Below are 18,486 nucleotides of genomic sequence, written 5' to 3' on the forward strand. Positions count from 1 at the left end.
TTCTATAGCCAATAAGTACTGTCAATGGCTTTGTCTATGTATTAAAAAGGTTGCCATTTCAATTGCTCATTTGTCATGCATGTCCCCCCCCCCCCCCCTTTCCCACAAAAAAGAGAAAATTTGAGCTTAGATCCTCATTGCAAGGAAAATGAAGAAGGAATACAATGGACTTTCTTGACAAACCAGACAGATAAATCACTTCATGTGTTGAAAACAGTTTCACAAATATAGAAATGACTAAACTCACAATCAGAAATCAGAAGTGAAGGACAGAAACTAGAGGTTTAGGGTATTGAGTCAAAGCAGCCACATGCTTTCTGATCAGGCCTGGTTTTAATGGAGCTTGTTTGTAGGTGAGGCACCTGTGCATGTTTCACTTGAATCTAATGGCTGGATTGGAAGTTATGACAATGACCCCAAATTAGAAAGTAGTTTCAGAAAATAGGAAGTATCAAAACCACCCAGCTGATGGCTCACAAACTTAAGAAATGGAGGTCTAAGGGAGGAGCTGCTATGCTGCAACTTTTTGAAATCATTGTGGTCATGGATTCTTAATTATGGGGGAATAGGGTGGTGGATTCTTAGTTATGGGGCGCTGAAAATAGAAAGTTCTGGTTTGATGGAGGAGCGGCTGGTGGATAGATTGAATGGTGGATTGAATGAAGGGGAAGGTGAGACGTATTCAAAGGTCAATACCTAGCAGTATTTCTGAGATAGAGGAGGAGGAAGAAGGTGCAGCAATTACAAATTACACGGTCACACTGCTGTTTGAATCAGAGGATCAGCAGCTGGCTTATAAGAATAGTTTGGGAAGGAAGTTAACACAATTTTTTAGGTCTTCACGAGCAGCATCGGCACCACTATAATAGCTTCCATCGAACTCCAGTAAGAGAAGAAGAGATGGACAGATGGATTTAGCCCTCTTAGCAAAGCTCCTGCAGCAACACTGTCCAGTGTTCAACAGAAAAGTTCCTCAACCCTTCTTATATCACAACTGGGGACAAGAGAATTGGAGACTTGAAGCAAAGATTCAGCAACAATTTCATAAACTTGTGGGGGGTTATAGTGTCTATACATATGTATAGATATAATTATTTAGCAAATCTTCTCAGCATTAACAAAAATAAAAATTTACTTAGGAACTACTAGGCTTTATAGTTCAGTGACTTGCATGAATGAATTGAAAACCTAACTAAAGTTTTAAATCACCAAAAAATAAAATCTTCATGTAATCTGATCTTAGGTCCCACATATATGTCAAAAAGCATTTCTAAACAAGACAAATTTTGGCTATGAAACTTTCACGTGAACAGTCTTCTGGCTTCTTTTGGTCCTTCTAGAAAACCTGATGGACTGGTTTGACCTGGTCCAGTTTTGATCCATCTGAAGGCGGGTTTGGTTCCGCCCAGGTTCTACATCAAATAATTGATCGAAATAGCTATCTCATACTCATTTATTGAAATTATATCTCTGCAAGTAGGAAAAACATATAAGGAAGCTTGGGGGCTTGCAAGTTCCAATTTGAGGACTTGAGTTGAAATCCACTAGTATTTAGAATCTTCTGTCGTATCTACTGAATTGTTATTCTTCACGACTAACTTAGTTGCATGGTAACATCAGTACCAAGTTTATTAAGGTGTTACTTTATGCAGGCTATGTTAGATATGTTTTTTGCATTATACGGGACAAAAATCCTAATAAAATTTTGGAAGTAGTTGCATAGTTGCACTAGAACTTTTTCCAAGATGTGCAAGACTTTCTATGTTTTCTTGGTTGTTTTTTGGTTAGTTTCTTATCATTCAAATTGCAGATTCATCCAATTCATGTTTATAATGTTGTGCAGTAACCTAGCATGAAATAAAATATCAACACTGATCATGATATTTTATAGAATGTTTCTTATTTGTGGACATTTAATTGGAAGTTAGAATGTGTGAAACTAATACCAGAAGCAAGCAGGTAATGGGGTGATTAGGGTCGGGGGTTTAAGTGATTTGTCTCATTTAACATTTGATGAATGGAAAAAAAGTTGGGATCAATGTCATCTGATATATCTGTGTTAGCTATTGATTGTGGTTATACTGATTGAAAGCCTATAACTTTTTTGTTGTTTAACTTCTATTTCTATGGGTAAATGACAGTTGGAGTATCTCATGTTTCACTGATTAAATTTGAGGTTTCTTATTTTTTAGATCCCAATCTTGCCCTTGGTGTCTTCTATGGAAGTGGGGGAAAGAGAGCGGGGGAGGAATGAGGAAGGGGCTATTGCAGGTTGTGGTGTGGTGGAGAAAGAGAAGGGCAGAAAAGCAGAATCTTGTGAAACGAAGCTACCAAAACTTGTGTTCCTCGAATCAACTCCAAGCTCCTCAAATTCTGCAGAGTTGTGGGTATGGTGCAGGTTGTCCATCAGGTATTGATACAGACTGAGGTGGTGAGGGGAGAACTGTGCCCAAAGCAGAGGACTGTGGGTTGTTTCTTGTTTGCGGGTTGTAGAGTTTTTTAAGTCATGGTTCTCAGCACTGTTACTCTGAAAGTGAGGTTGCTGAGCTTGGATAGCAAAGATTTGAGTGACACTTTGGTCTTTGACCTTCCTCCTTTTTTTTTTTTTTGGGGTGGGGGGGGGGGAGGTGGTCATTCAGCCAAGTGTGGTCAATACAACTCTGTGGACAAAGCAAAGCTTTGAGTGACGCTTGGTCTTTGACCCCCCCTTCTTTTTTTTTTTGGGGGGGGGGGGGGGGGTTGGGTTGTTGAGAAGGATGATGTTCATTCAGCCGAGTGTGGTCAATATTCTGACAACTCTGTGGACAAAGACTGCAACACTGGTTTTTCAAAGGGAAACAAAGAAGGTTTCAGCATTTTTGTTGGGCTTGAGGATTTGCTTCTTTACTGTTCAGGTGATGACTTCATTCCACCATTTTCTGTCATAAGAGATCCACTGTCATATTCTTTATTCCTTACCACATTCCTTCTCAGTGTCCATATGTTTTGGATCATTTTGCCTCATTCTTCTTGAATTCTTATATCAGTTATTCATCTTCACTGTTGGTTCTTATTTATTTTTTCTTGTTAGCAGTAAAAGTAGATAAGTGATCAGAAGTTAGAAGTTTGTAGACAGAACCTAAAGCTAAGATTCTGAAGTCACATTTGGAGGATTGTTGGGAATCGATAGCAAAATCAAGATTTAGATGCCCAAGCTTTTGGTGGTTTGATAATCATTATGGAAAAGTATTACAAGATGTTTTCTTTTTCCATACAATCATGTTCTCATTAGAGAGGCTCTAAAAGACACTGATTGTGAATGAAAAGATTGTTTATCGTGAAAAGCAAACATGGATTCGCATTTATGTACATGAAAGTTATATAGGAACAGGAATATTCTTTGATTTCCCTTGAGAACTAAGTTAAATGTATTTGTATTTCTGATGTTGCTCTTTTGGATGTCTAGATTTGGAAATGATGATCAGCTCATCTGTCGGTTCACTGAATTCAATACTTCTTTCACGCAGTTCATATTGCTGCTCTTATGACTTTGTTTTTGTTCTGGGGGAAATTAGAATTTTTGTACTTGAAGAACTATTTATGATTGATATAATGACTTCTTCAAGACTCCAAGTTCATTACAACTAAAATGTTTCACTGAAACTGTACACAGGAAGTTGGGCAAGCAAGTAATGCTTCTGTCTCTACCCCCCCCCCTCCCCACCCAAAAAAAGAAGAAAAGAAAAAGGTTTCAAATGCTTCTGTCAGAGTGAATTATTATGGATTGCTTTTGTTTGTGCATATTTACATGCATAACTTAATGAATTTTATTGTGCATGTATAGACATATCACAATGGTGATAACCGGCATGATATCATCATAATAAATGTCGATCACCCAAAAAAAAAAATTAATAAAAAATGTCTTTTCATGCTTACAGATCACGAGAATCAAGCCATCTCTAACATTGCTGCAGAGGAAGCATCGAGCCTCACAAGTGCTCAAGGTCTTCAGTTTTGACACTTTCTCACTATTGTGGATTTTTATGTTCAAAAAACAGTTATGAAGTCCACTTTAAATGACAGTGGCAGAGGCAATCTGAATGAGATTCTGGAAGAAATTCTTACTGCAGAGAGTCATGAAATATATGTGAAGGTAAATGGCTAGCCTTGGTTTCACTGCTCCACTTTCCCAATTTTTTTGTTGGCCACTAAACTTTTTACCTTTCATTAGTTTTGATGATCACGAACACGATTACATAAAATTGGAATCCAGTTTGTGATCCCCGGACACCTCCCTGCTTAACACGTGTCTCTGAAAAAAATAATAAATTATGTTTTAACGTTCCGTTTTTTGTTCCGTTTCCTTCACGATTTTAAAACGTCACTTGTTTTCTTATTTAAAAACTTCTTTTTACCATTTATTAATTTGGTTTCTCATTAAAATGCAAACTTTTCGTTCAGCTTCTTCTTCTTTGTCTCTCGTTCTCTCTTCATCTCTCATGGCTGAAAACCAAACCCAGCAGTGAAGGAACCCATATTTTTGGCTCCATCTACTACTTCTTATCTCTCTTCTCATGGTTGAGAACCGAAGCACCAGCGAAAAACCCATCTTCCAGTTTCCGTCTCCATCTCCTTCTCTGGCTGAAAGTCAAACCATCTACTTCTTCTATGTCATCTCTTTTCATGGCTAAGAACCAAAGCAGTAGCGAAAAATCTATCTTTCCATCTCCATCTACTTCTCTCTTTATGCCTAAAAACCAAACCAGCAGTGACAGAGTTGTGCTTTCATCTCCATCTACTTCTCTCTTCATGCCTAAAAACCAAACCAGCAGTGACAGAGTCGTGCTTTCATCTCCATCTACTTCTTCTCTATCTTCTCTTTTCAAGGTTGAGAACCGAAGCAACAGTGAGTTAGGGACCACTAAACCACCACCCCAGTGTTGAAAAGACATACTTAAATAGTGCAAAACTGAAGATTATACAAAGATGTCAAGACCATGCATTTAGCCTAAAGTGTATGGCATGTTGTAGATACATAAAAATTGCACTTTCATGTTTTCAGAGTGTTGAGCAAATGTGTATGAGCTAAGATTGGTGGGCCTTAAAAGTATATTTCAATTTGCAAAATTTGCATAAACAGAACTAGTTGAAAGAGTAATGGGATGTGGCTCTAATAAAGACATGTGGGCAAGCCAACGCAAAGCTGTTCTAGTGGTAAAACCAACACTTCTAAGTGAAGAGGTCATGGGTTCGACTATTGCTAAGGCATATTAATGTCCCCATCCTCAGGCTTAAAAAAAAAAAAAAAAAAGAAGGAAGAAAGAAAGAAGAATATCTCATATGATGCTAGGATGCAGTTTTGACTCAACAAAAGGGGATTTGTTAATGCCACAAACACTCATATCTTGGGCCCCCGTCTCCTTATTGGGATAAAAGCTACGGGTACTAAGCTAGGTAGTTTGAACTCCAAACTTACTCATAAACATGGTTTAAATAAAACAACTATGCCTAATAATTTCCTTCCCAAATACAAGAAGATCTTCAAATAAAAATGTTAAAGAAGAGCTGGACCACCTTATTGTCGAGAGACCACTAGAATTCAGATCATCTCCCCTAACAAGAGCAATTAGTGATTTAGTACTCCGTTTACACTTATCAATCTCATAATGAGGGGGCTCACAAATAAAAATATTAAAAAAAAATTCAACAAGAGCAATTAGTGATTTAGTACTCCGTTTACACTTATCAATCTCATAATGAGGGGGCTCACAAATAAAAATATTAAAAAAAAATTCAGAGGGGTGAGACCCACAATGGTACCTCGTCGTCAGGAAGGTTTCGGGGAGCCCAAAGGGTTATTGATGAATTTTTATTTGCAGCAACCACTGCTAGCTGCTGCCAACTGTACTGATTGTGCAATATAATCGAAAAAAATGATCCAACCAATGAAAATCAAAAGGTGGGGTATACGTGTAAATATATATTTTTATATTTTTACATTCAAGATGTAATTTTTTTTTTTATAAATTTACAAAAAGAATCCTTGGATCTCCATCTGATCCCAAAACCGTTATTTATCAAGCTTAGGGATTCTTCCATTCTCTAGTTGGATATAAAAGTTGGGACGCAAGCTTGTGACAGTTTTCAAATGGGTGTTGAAGCCTAAACCCAAACGAAATTGCTATAGGGTTTTAGAACATCCATCATCTCAAAGCCTGAAGGATAATATGATTTCGAAACCATTTGATTGGGGTCGAAATTTGAAGCACTACGGCTGCGTTTGTTTACTAGAATAAGGTGGGTGGGAAAAAAGGGTGGGAAAATTCTTGAAAAGAGTGAAGATTTTTTACTTTTTCCTTAAATCCTAAAATGGTAGATTGTTTGGTTGATTGGGAGTGGAAAATAAGATATAAGTTTCTTAAAATCAAGGAAACTTGTCTGCTGATATGATAGTTCAACTTTCCCACCCCAAGTCATTTTAAAACTCCACATATTTGGAGGACTTTGTGGAAAAGTTGGAAAAAATAAAAAGTGGGACCCACCATTATCACTTTTCCACAAAACCCTTTATTTTCCTTTTTTCTCCTTCACCGCACTATTCATGGGACCTACATGTTTTTTTTTCTCACTCCTTTTTTTCCACCCTTTTTTCTCACCCCACCTTTGCAAACAAACGCAGCCTACGTGTTCTCATAATGCTTTTCACCACACATTAGGTCCCACACAATAGAAGGGCTGTTTTGTAATATTCTTAGTGGATTATTTATTCTTTTATTGGCTCTTCTGCTTGACCGTTTAAGGGAGACTGGAGAGACCACACTTATGGACCCTCTCACATAAAAACTGATTCTTATTTTTTAAACAAGAACGTAACGGTTGTAAGTTACTAATGAAGCGTTGAGGCTCAAAAGATTCGACCTAAGAGAATCCATAAGAAATAAATTATAGAGCTATCTATCCCCTCTCACTTTAAAATTGTGTTATCGAGGTTCGTAGTTCTTCCAACTCGGCGAGCTTCAGGCCTCCATATTTCTGTCAATACTTAGTGGGCGGCACTCGCTGCTCGCTACTCACTCCAGGAAAAACCCTAGCAAGAGTTACAGGAGCACCTGCGAGTCCTGTTGCTCTCAGAAAAATGGCCCATGGTGGCTATGGCAAGCGGAGAGTTGCCGAACGGAGACCCGTTGGTCGTAAATCGAAGGGGACAGGTGTCGACAAGAAGCATAAATCCGTGTCTCTCAAGAACCAGATACGATCGACTGAACGAATGCTACGCAAGGTACTTAAATCCGTTTATTCATGTAATCTAACAATTTTTCTTCGGTTATGTCTCGGTTCAGTTCGGTAATTCTGGAATGGCTTTCGTTTCTCTCGGTATGCTTTTGGGGGCAACAGTGAGTTGTTGTCTAGGGAACAGTATTCTGCCTTTGCTCTTTACTATCCAATGGGTGAACTAGGATGCCAGTTCCAAATCGTGGGACTGGTTGAATTGTGTTTTCTCTGTTGGTATTGAACTACTTCGCATTGGTGTGTGATGCATGCAGAGCTCCAGTACTTTACTTTTGGTCTTGACTGTAACAGTTTTGGGATCAGCAAAATAAACTTTTTATTAATTTGTTCCAGGACCTTCCTCCGGCGATCAGAGAGGCTCTAGAGAAGAAGTTAGAAGAGCTCAAGAAGCAACAAGAGATACAAAATCGCTTGGCTGTGGAGCGTAAAGTATTTCTTCGTGACAGAAAGATCAAATTTTTTGGTATTTTTTATATCTTAGACACGGTTAATGTGCAGACTTAGAATAAACTTCTATTTGAGTCTATATTTATCTTTTCTCTCGAATCCTGAGAATATTTCTCTCAATTAGAGAGAAGAAAAATCGAGAGGAGAATAAGGCGTTTGGAGAAACTTCAACGAGCTGCATCTGATCACAACCAGGAGGCAGATGTCGCTGTTCAGCTGTCCAAACTGAAGGAAGATCTTGAATACGTGAGGGTAAGTTCTATTCTGGACGATTTGATGTGCATACATTAATACGTATATGACAATTAAACCCTGAGTTACGGGTTTTCTTTTTTATTTTTTGAATTGAGGGAGAGAGAGAGAGAGAGAAAGGGGGGGGGGGGGGAGTGTTCCAATTACTTAATGATTTCTGGGTGTGGTCGCACCTACATTATAGTTATAGTTATCTAAGTCAGTATCTTTGTGTCCTTTGTGGGAAGACACCTCATGAGAAATATAAACTCTGCACAATGGTTCTTAATGTCGTCTCCTCCCCCGCCCTTTTCTTTAACTGCAGTTCTTTCCCAAAACTGAGAAATATGTTTCTCTATTCATCGGAGGTGACGATGCAGACATGGTTGATCGTAGAAACAGGTTGCGCAAGGAGATTAAAGCCAATATCATGGCTGCAGCAGCTAGTGGCAAAGACCTAGAAGGTAGTTTCTTTACACTGCTCTCAGAGTAACTGTGCAGCGTCACAATACGGTCTAAAATTCAATCTGTCTATCTGTTGCTGCAAGCAGGTCAGGCCAGACTTGTTTGTCTTTTCGGTTAATAATGGAAGCTTTATTGAATGAAATACATCAGTAGAATATAGCAGTTTCAACCTCCATAGTAGATTATTTTAAGGACATATAGATCTTTGAAGTCTTGACCTTTATGGGATGAGATGACATATGAGACACAAAAATGCTCAATTTTGGATGAATGAAATTTAGAGAGTTTTTAGGCAGTTGCATACTCATAATGTTGTATCGGTGGACTTCGGGGAGTTGAAACATGGAAGACTGAGTTCTTATATGATTGAGAAGTACTAATCTGAAATTTAGTTCAAAGAATGAAAGTCAACACTTGTAGCTGTGGGTCTCACACTGAGTGATAGATGCAATTCATCCAATATTTCTTGATCATGATTATAATATCCTCTGTTTGTACCTTGGCTGTTGAGATTCTCATTCATTTTCCTTTTAACTCCCTTAATAGAAACTGGGAGTGAAGATGATGGCCTCCTGGATATGAGTGAGGATGATTTCTTTTTGACTGGAAGCTCAAGCGATGAAGCAGATGCAGATGATGAGTGGACAGATAAGAGTACGAGGTATCTTTTTTTCAAGTGATACATTTTTAAATATAATATACTTGTGTTTTGGGACATTATTAATAATGCAATGAGGGCGTCCACTCAGGCCTATTTGGCATCAGAATCTTTATTCTGCCCATGATTGGTTTTCTTGGCCCTGGAGTAAAATTTGTGTTTGTGACTTTGAGTTTACATGGAATTATTTAAGTGGTCAAATCAAGAATGAATCCTTTTAAGTGAGTGTGGGTTCTGTTAATTTATGTTGGTTTGAACTTTTTAGGAAGATTAAGTTACTGGAGTATATCTCTGTTTTTTGTGTCTTTGGTATGTAACGTTCCCTCTTTTATTACTTAGATTGACTGGAATAGGATTAGCTTCCTTGGTAATTGCCTTCCGTTGCTGCCTTCCTCTCTCTTGATTTGCTTTTCTCATTAACTGGCTCTGTTACTCTCTCCTTTTGCTCTTCCAACTTGTTTTTCTGGATCTGGTATGGTCTCTCTTTGTTATCCTCTTCCTTTTTATCTCAACACCAGTTTCAAATTGTAGACTCGAAGATTATCCTATTTCCTCTGTTTCTCCCTTCTCTTATTGGTCTCATTTTCTAGAAATTTTATTAATTTCCCTCTGACTATCATCATTCATCACCACTTTTTCTTTGTGCTGTCAATTGTACCATATCAATCTCCAATTAATGGGCTATTTAATTTCTGTTTTGTTGCTGATATTTTCTTTGAAATCTGGTAGCTACTTTCTTTATGTCTAGCTACTGGTTTTGACATTAAATTTGATCTGAATTTAGCCTTCAGATTGCACTCTTGGTAATTGGCAGTTCAAAGGATCCAGTTTATTGCTTCAGAATTTGGATTGTCAGTTGCTTTATATAGAATCATAGATGCAGACAGTTCTCTATTATGGATGCTGATTGCTTATTTCCCTTACATTTCTTTTTAAGATGACTAGGTTTTTCTTTGAGATGACATTCTATGATTCTCTAGATGGTATATATTCTTCTTGGACTTAAAAAAAGAAAATGTATGGTAGTGAGAGGTTATCCCAGCTCTACTTCACATTTTCTTTTCTTTTTTTTTTTTTTTTTTTTTTGGGGGGGGGAGGAAGGGGTAACACACCTTTTCATTTTCTGCAAGAACCGTTTTGTGTATCTCTGCCTGCCCAGTTGACTGCTTATTTTGCTGTAGTGTCTATTTCGTACTCCTTGATGTTTGTGCAAGTTCTCTATTAAGTTTGGATGTGATTTTCTCAATTATCAAATTTTGAGAATAGGGAGGTGACTTTTGCTTCTAAGTTGACTTGAATTCCTGAGTTGCCATCGTGTCCATAAAATTTTATGGTTTAATTAAAAGAAGCATATAAAGGATAACTTACAAAGTTATTTTTGGGCAGAGAGCAAGCTTCAAGTGCTTCTGGGAAAGCAACGTCTGGCATGTCTAGTGATGAAAAGAATCAGGTTCTGGTCTCCTGTCTGATTTGCTCTTTGGCTTGTTTTTTTATATGTCACTGGCAGAGCACTCTTACTTTCATGTTATCAATTTTGCAGAAACAAATGACAGCTCGAGCTCTAATGCCACCTCCTCGGCCATCAGCAAATTCATTTAGAAGTAAAAGTCATGCTCAAACAATGGCTGGAAGTTCATCAGGCATGAAACCTTCCATAGAGAAAGTTGGAAATTCATCTAGAATGAAACCATCCATAGAGAAAGTTGCAGTGTCTACATCAAGCAACTCATCTCATGGTAGGAGTGGTACTTCCTCCAAAAGCTGGGGATCCTCCAATTCCCTGACAGGGCATAGTAGTAACCTAAGTTCCAATTCTGATGCTCACAAGCCCCGAAGGAAAAGAAGGCCTAAAAAGAAGAAACAAGTTTGACTAGTAAACTGCATGCAAGTGTTAAGTTCCAATGTTGCTTTCTCCTCATGAGTAAGTATCTCATTTTTATTCGTTGATTCTGCTGTTTACTATGCAGACTGTATTCTGAGTTATTACAACTGTGATTTTGAGATGGTTGCTGCTGTGCCTGTACATACTTAGATAGTCAATGCTTCATAGTCTAGGTTTGTCTTCAATGCTTGCCCTTGCATCCTTGTTAATATTCTTAGTAGGCAACTATCACCCCTTTGCCATCCCACCCCTTTCAGCCCCCGAAACTATTTCACTCACTTCCTGCTTTAGTTCTGAATTGACTACGATCTGAGATGAATTGGTGAATTCGATTAGGTTAAGATAGGGTTTTGGTAGTCACTTTGGTTGGTTCAGTCTTGGAGTGAGTGAGACCAAAACAAAAACCAGTAAAAAAATTTTTGGTTTTCAGTCAGTTTTTGTTTGGGCCTCATGCAGTTTCAGTTTATTTTGGGTTGATATACCAGTTTAGATTGGTCTTTCCTTTTACAAATTGTATATCTATATACACATTCATAACTTGGCAGTGAAAAAGGATTTGATAAATACACTTTGGTTCGAGGCCGAAGAGGCACACAGGGGAATAACCAAGAAGAAAAAGGACGAAAAAGTGAAAAGAAACAAACACACAGCGAGGGATCCACGGCACCCAAGAGCAAGGCCCCAAAACCATCTCAAAACAGCCTCTACCTCCTCCCCTATTAAGTAAACGCCAGAACGGACATCCCATCCGAATAGGACCTCAAAAGACCGATCGAATAGGACTCTCAAAGTACCCGAAGTAGACTCTTCAACAACCTAAAAGGAACCGAATACAATAGGACTTTCATCGCCAACGTTTCCTTCCCTAGAATTTAGGGATTTACTTTCCCTGTCGAGTGTAGACTTGTGTTACTAGGGACCTATCGGTTCACCTTCTCCTCTCAGAACAAACATTCCACCATGAATAGGAAAATTTAGTTGATATGTTCATGTTGCAATCCAAACAAAAAGGATTAGTTGTAAGAGGAAGAATGTGAGGTAACTAATAAATTGAAATCAATGGATAAATTTAGTTTGAATCCTGTAGAGAAATGATTGATTTGTATATTGAACAAAGACATCAATTGAAGCTTGTTAACAATCAACTTCGCCATTTATAATCTCATGCTCATTCATGCAGATTAGCAGGAGGTTTTTATCCCTGAAACAAAAGTGTACGTACATAAATAAAGAGGCTGGTTATGTCCGTCTCCTTCCCATCTATCTTGTCCTAGATGACCCTTCTAGTAGCCGAACCAAATCAAAATGTTCCTTTGCCTCCGCCTTTGATAGTAAAGAGTGATGGGTGGGCATGTGATGTCCCCATCAATGGAGGAGAACACCTCTCAAAGCTAAGCAATGTGCTCTGGCAAGTTCTTATTCAATAATTAATGGCTGGCTCTCTAGAGCTGTTACATATATGAATTGTGTATGGTCCAACTGCTGGACAGTAAATAAATAGAAATTCAGGTTTCATTTGGATTCCCAAGAATATTAGGATCACAAATTTGAAGCAATGGCTCAAAATTTAGACCAAAATTTTCTTTTTAATTAGTATAATTATGCAAGGATTCACTGTTAATCTCCATTAGGATTACTTTTCCAAATAAAAGACAACATTAAATCTCTTAAATAATCCCAAACTATGCCCTTGATTTTGGCCCAGTACAGTGACCCTCCCCAAACCCGGTTAAATACGAAGCCTTGTGCACTAGGCACAGGCTTTAGACATCTTTTTCATGCTGATTGTGAGGCCTTGTAGAAAATCATTTGAGAATGTATGTCTAGTACTGCAGTTCGAATATCAAGTACTACTTTGTCACATACACAGCAGAATACATCCAATGGTTATGTTTCCTCTCACCAATCACAACATTTTTTGGTTTTACTGTTGGATACTTGGATGTATTTTGCTGCTTATGTGGTGTGATCTCAGTGGTTGGCAGAAGCGGCAGCCAGGCATTCTGGCAGCAGAGGATCAAAATCCATACCATGTTCTGTGTTTCCTATGATTCTCAAGAAGTCGGATCATTGACATATGGATTGACATTGTTCCTTGGTGTAAGGCCATTCTAAACATGGATATTGATAGACTCCTGATACTACTGTTCATGGGGGGTCCACAACATCAATTTGGTTGGGATTGATATTCAATCAGGCTTGCGTTTCATCCAAGGCTATTATGGCTTAAGGTCGATTTCCCCCCCCCCCAGCCGGCGGCTGAACCTCTCCAGGACTTCATAGCAGCACAGGATTTAGGAGGAGTTATGTGAGGGGCTCACATGTTGAAGTTGGGTTGGTTGATCCCCAACCAGGCCTGTGTTTTGTTTAAGGCCATTATGGCTTAAGGTCAATTTCTCTCCCTGCAGGTTCAGGTAGAGTGTTGCCCTTGTTTGTCCTCCACTCAAGAACCCCTCCAGGACTTAGTAGCTGCATAGGATTTAAAAGGGGTTATGTGTGGGTTGCATGTTGAACTGGGAATCCAAATTCAATGTTAACCAGAGAAGAGATGAGTTCTTCCCTTAACTTGCTATTAATGCCAATCTGTGAACTTGCTTTCTTCCCTTCACTAACAATTACTTCCCAGCTGTGAACTTTCTCTCTAGCATGAGGTTTACAGTATATGTGTTCTTGTTTTATTATCTGCGGCAACTATTTCTTTTTTATGCATACTGTGCGGTAGCTGAATTTGTGCATCTATTGTCATTTTATCCGCAGGTAAGAGTGGAAGGCAACAGTTTATGAACATTTTGGGACTCCTGGTGTCATGTAACCTCACTTTGACAGACTTGACCAGTTCTCTTATGATTGTATTATATCCAATCATACAGTTCCCATCCATTAGATCTTTTTATGATTAGAGAATTGGATGGCTTGGAACTACTTGTTTCTATAATAGTGACATCACTATCATTGCACTGGTTCAAAATTATATTTCTATACATAGTATAAATATACAATTTTCTGTATTCTTTGTTGTTATGCAACAAGTTTTTGTGCCATTTGATGATGTATGATACGGTTTGGCGCGTCTAATCTATAGCTTTATCAGTATCAAGCTTGTGTTTCGTTAATAAGAGTTGGAATGAAAAATGAATGTAAGCATAGGTGAATGCTGGCATCGAAAAGTTGATTCCCATTGATGTGTTTTCTTCTATAGTGTTTTTACTTATTGCCCATCTAATTACTCTTATTTTGGAGGGAGATTTAACACATCTTTTCTAAGATTTATGACCAATTGAGCTAGTAAAAACAATTATTCTTGTTGTTGGATCCTTGTTGCTTACCTGAAGCCCTCAACAAGTTGGTTTATGAGGAGGTAGCCGGGAAGAGATTCCTTTGGATGTAATTTTTTCTTTTACTATGTTTAATCTATAAAATATATGTCGTCATTTTAAAAAAAAATTATTCTGATCGGAATTATTAACCTTAGGGCTTGTTTGGTTACATGAGTCTAGAAATTTCAAATCTAATTGTTTGGTTAATTGAAACATGTGGAATGAAATTTGTGGATTCATCAGTAATTTTTGTGAATACAAAAATATTTAGTATTTTTATAGTAGGGATGAAATATCTGGATTTCACCTTATGCCCATAAATCTTTAGATTCATGTTTTTAGTGTAAAGAAATGATTCTCTAGATTTCATGAATCCAAGGATTTTCACAATCAAACAGGTATAAATCTCTCATTTATAAATCCAGAGATTTCATTCATGTAACCAAACAGACATGTTTAAATGACTTATGAGAGTTCTATTTTCTCTCTTTCTGTTAATTATTTTTCGGTCAAATCCTTGCAAAGTTGCTTGACACAGAAAAGAAAAGCAATGGAACTAATCTGGTTCCCGAATGTCTAAATTCTGGGACTGATTTTTCAGATTTATTTTATTTTATTTTCTTCTAATTACAACAACCAATTTTAGAAATTACTCACACCATGTTAGTCGAGGTTTTTTTTTTTTTTTTTTTTTTGCTTCCTCCTTTGGGAGTGGGGCGTGCAAGGAAAGCTACGTTAAAAACACCATGAAAGGTGGCGTGGTTTGAGTACAATGACAATTGTGATGCTTGTCGCGCTAAGGGCACCAAGTTTGGATTGTGTTTTCTTCTTATTTTTCTACTCACATTTTGGAAGTTTACTTCAGAGCATTAATACATAGATCATAAGTGAATCCTTTTCTTAAATGTGTAGTGGTAAAGGTGTGAGAGAAGTACAACTTTCTATCTTGATCCCAATTTAGAGCGACAATCTTACAAATGAAACTGATATTGGAAATGCATTCATTACGAAAAAAAAAAAAACTCCATAACAATTTAAAGTTACCATCAATAGGAAAAAAATATGTCTAAATTTTTAAATTGACAAAGAAATCTCCATTATTGAAGATCAAAGAGATCAAAGAGATCCAAGGATATTGTGAAACATTAAGATTGACAGAGGCTATAAAATCAGCGCCATGATTTTTAAGGCACAAGAGAAGGTTCTGATTTAGAGAACTCCCATTTTCCACCAGCTTAGCCGTGATAAAAATTTTGGTTTACCATAAAAATAAGAGCAAATTGCACTGACACCCTAAAATGGAGGCCTTAAAGCAATAACACTCCACTTTATGTCTAAAAAGCACAGAGACTCTAAAATTAACTTTTTATTGAATATATTTGTCCAATTTATCACTGAAAACCTTTCATACACTGTTTATTATAAGGATTTTGGAGTCTATGTGCTTTTTAAACATGAAATGAAGTATCAGTGCTTTAAGGCCTCCATTTTGGGGTGCCAATACAATTTGCTCTAAAAATAAATTTGAGTAGAAGCAACACAGATCAAAATAGGGTGAACACCATGACCCATTTTCCATCTCTTCTCCATTGGTGAAAAGCCTTGGAATGGGAATATGGTATGGAACATGAGTATTTTTTCTTTTTTTCTTTTTTGTGTGAAAACATGAGCGTTGATCTAAAAGGAGGGGTTTATTTGACAACTTCAGAAAATAAAGAGTAGAAGGTATAAGATTTTTTTTGAGTAAGGACATGAGGATTCATTTTATCAGAAGAATCAAATGTAAAAATTTCAACTTTTTTTCCTCGCTATATTTTCACTGCAAATTACCCGCGGCTCCCTGATTTTAGGCTTAATTACAAGCACTCTTAGTTGCAATTTACGGGTGACAGGCACAACGGACGCCCTTGATGACGTCTTCACCGGTCCCACTAAATCTTCACCTTAAAAGCATCGACCACGCCGAGCGGCCATTTCCGTGCATACGAACGAGGAAATCGGAGATGGTCATGTGGTTTAGATCTGAATGAGCCGGATATGTACTTTGTTCTCCACACGCGCTGTTAGCGATCCTGAATGCCATGTCTCAGAGGCGAATTTAGCCTTAAGAGTGACGGCTTTCACTTCAAGAAGATCGCTCGACACAGTTCGATTAATGTCGGAGAAGCGACATGGAGCAAAAAAATAAAATTTTGAAATTAAGTTTTCTCTTTATCGTCGTATTCTCCGACATTTTTATCAATTTCTCAGTTGCAGAAGGCGTTACTACAGATGAAGCTAGACAGCTCAGAGACGAGGTAATCCCTCTATTTCTGCTTTAATTGTTTTCTGTCCATCTTTCTCTTTTGGTTTTCAGATTTGGCTTCTTCTTTTAAGCTGCATGAACTTGGTTGAATCGTTATATGACATCAAATGTTTTCATCCTTTTCACACAAACTGGCTACTAACAACAACAACAACAATAAGCCTTGCCCGAACTAAATGGCGTAGGTTTACATGGATTCTTACCCTCCACTCAGTTCTGTTTAAGACCATGCTAGATACAAGGCGCATATCATTTTCTCACCACTTCTCTTTAAGGTTAGTTTAGGTCTGTCCCTAGGTCTTTTAGTTTTTTCAATTTGGATTATATCACTTCTCCATACAATTTGTAGGCCTCTGTTGAATGTCTCCGTGCCGCCTCAAACGACTTTTTCATGGCTTTATCACTTATGAAAATAACTCTCAGACTAGCTCTAATATGATTATTGCTTATTTTATCCTTTTTAGTTTTGCCACTCATCCATATTAACACCCTCATTTCTGCTATACTGAGTTTATCTATATGATTCTTTTTAACATCCTAACACTTTGCACCGTAAATCATAGTTAATTGAACACGGTCCTATAGAATTTTCCTTTAAGCTTTAATGTAATACGTCTATCACACAAGATCCCAAATGCATCTTTCCACTTCATTCATCCTATTTTGATTCTTTGGGAAACATCATCCTATATATCATTTTTTATATTTATAATTGAACCAAGGTATTTAAAACAATCACTCTGAAGAATCTCTTTATTGTTAAGTTTCATCACCTCATTGTTTGCCCGATCATAGCTAAAGTTACAAACTAACCATTCTGTTTTCGTTCTACTTAGTTTAGAGCTTCTTGATTCCAAAACTACTCTACATGATTCTAACTTTGTATTAATCGCTACTTGAATTTCATCAATCAACACAATATCATCAGCAAAAAGCATACACCAAGGAACCTCGTCTTGAATGTCCATCCATTATAAGTACAAATAAATATGGGCTTAAAGTTGATCCTTAATGTAACCCAACTGTAATTAGGAATTCATTATTTTGCCCCCCACTATTCTTATTCTTGTCATTGAACCATCAAACATATCCTTTACCATATGTCCATGTATTTACTTGTGACCCTTTTTTTCTCTAGTACTTGCCAAATTAACGCTCTAGGAACTCTATTATAAGCTTTTTTCTAGGTCAATAAATACTATATGAAGGTCTTTCCTACACTCTCTATACCTTTCCATGAGTCTCCTAATTAGGTAAATAGCCTATGTTGTTGATCTTCCAGCATATACCAAAATTGGTTCTCTGTAATTGAGGTAAAGTATCTCAGATGGGTTTCAATTACTCTCCCTTATAATTTCATAGTATGTCTCATCAGTTTAATACCTCTATAGTTATTACGACTTTGAATATCTCATTTATTTTTGTAAATTGAAACTACGATGCTTCTCCTCCATTTATCTGACATTTTTCCTGTGCTCATAATCTTATTAAATAGCTAGGTCAACCAAGCTAGCCCATGGGTTCTTAAGCTCTTCCATACTTCTATTGGGATTTCATCAAGATCTTGTGTCTTGCCTATTTTCATCCTTCTTAGTGCTTCTTTTACTTCAGACATCGAAATTCTCCGTATATATGTTCGAAAATTGGTTCCTTGGTATATGTTTTAATTGTTTGAATCACAAATACTTGAAGTGTGCTTGTTTAGTAGACTAGAGAACTAGATTTTTCATCTCTTCTTAATTTCCTCATCACATACTAGTATTTTACCATCTCCACTTCTACTACATCTAACATGGTTAAGATCTGTAGTCTTCCTATTCCTTATTTTAGCTATCTTATAAATATATTTTTTCCCCCTTCCTTAGTGCCCAACTTATTATATAACTCTTCATACTTTTCCTTTTCTTGT

At 37.3% G+C, this 18,486-nt stretch overlaps 2 protein-coding genes across 4 annotated transcripts in view; both read left to right on the top strand.

Moving 5' to 3' along the window:
• Positions 1-6,894: 6,894 nt before the first annotated feature.
• On the top strand, positions 6,895-14,271 carry LOC149003267 (uncharacterized). Its single transcript, XM_089138150.1, has 8 exons — positions 6,895-7,261; positions 7,606-7,735; positions 7,844-7,971; positions 8,276-8,414; positions 8,962-9,076; positions 10,460-10,523; positions 10,614-10,994; positions 13,713-14,271. The coding sequence occupies exons 1-7, from the start codon at positions 7,118-7,120 to the stop codon at positions 10,941-10,943; spliced, it is 1,050 nt and encodes a 349-aa protein (XP_088994276.1). The 5' UTR covers positions 6,895-7,117; the 3' UTR covers positions 10,944-10,994; positions 13,713-14,271.
• Positions 14,272-16,228: 1,957 nt separating this feature from the next.
• The window catches only part of LOC149003268 (Glycosyl hydrolase family 47 protein), a 41,819-nt gene continuing 39,561 nt past the window's right edge, over positions 16,229-18,486 (top strand). For all 3 annotated transcript variants that reach the window (XM_089136669.1, XM_089136668.1, XM_089136670.1), the window contains exon 1: positions 16,229-16,569. In XM_089136669.1, coding sequence (XP_088992795.1) covers positions 16,444-16,569 — 126 coding nt within the window. In that variant the 5' untranslated portion in view covers positions 16,229-16,443. The remainder of the gene's footprint in view (positions 16,570-18,486) is intronic.

The sequence above is a fragment of the Hakea prostrata genome, chromosome 10 (assembly GCF_041222555.1).
Source record: "Hakea prostrata isolate BN-2017 chromosome 10, UWA_Hpros_2, whole genome shotgun sequence".
In the NCBI taxonomy this organism is placed as follows: Eukaryota; Viridiplantae; Streptophyta; class Magnoliopsida; order Proteales; family Proteaceae; genus Hakea; species Hakea prostrata.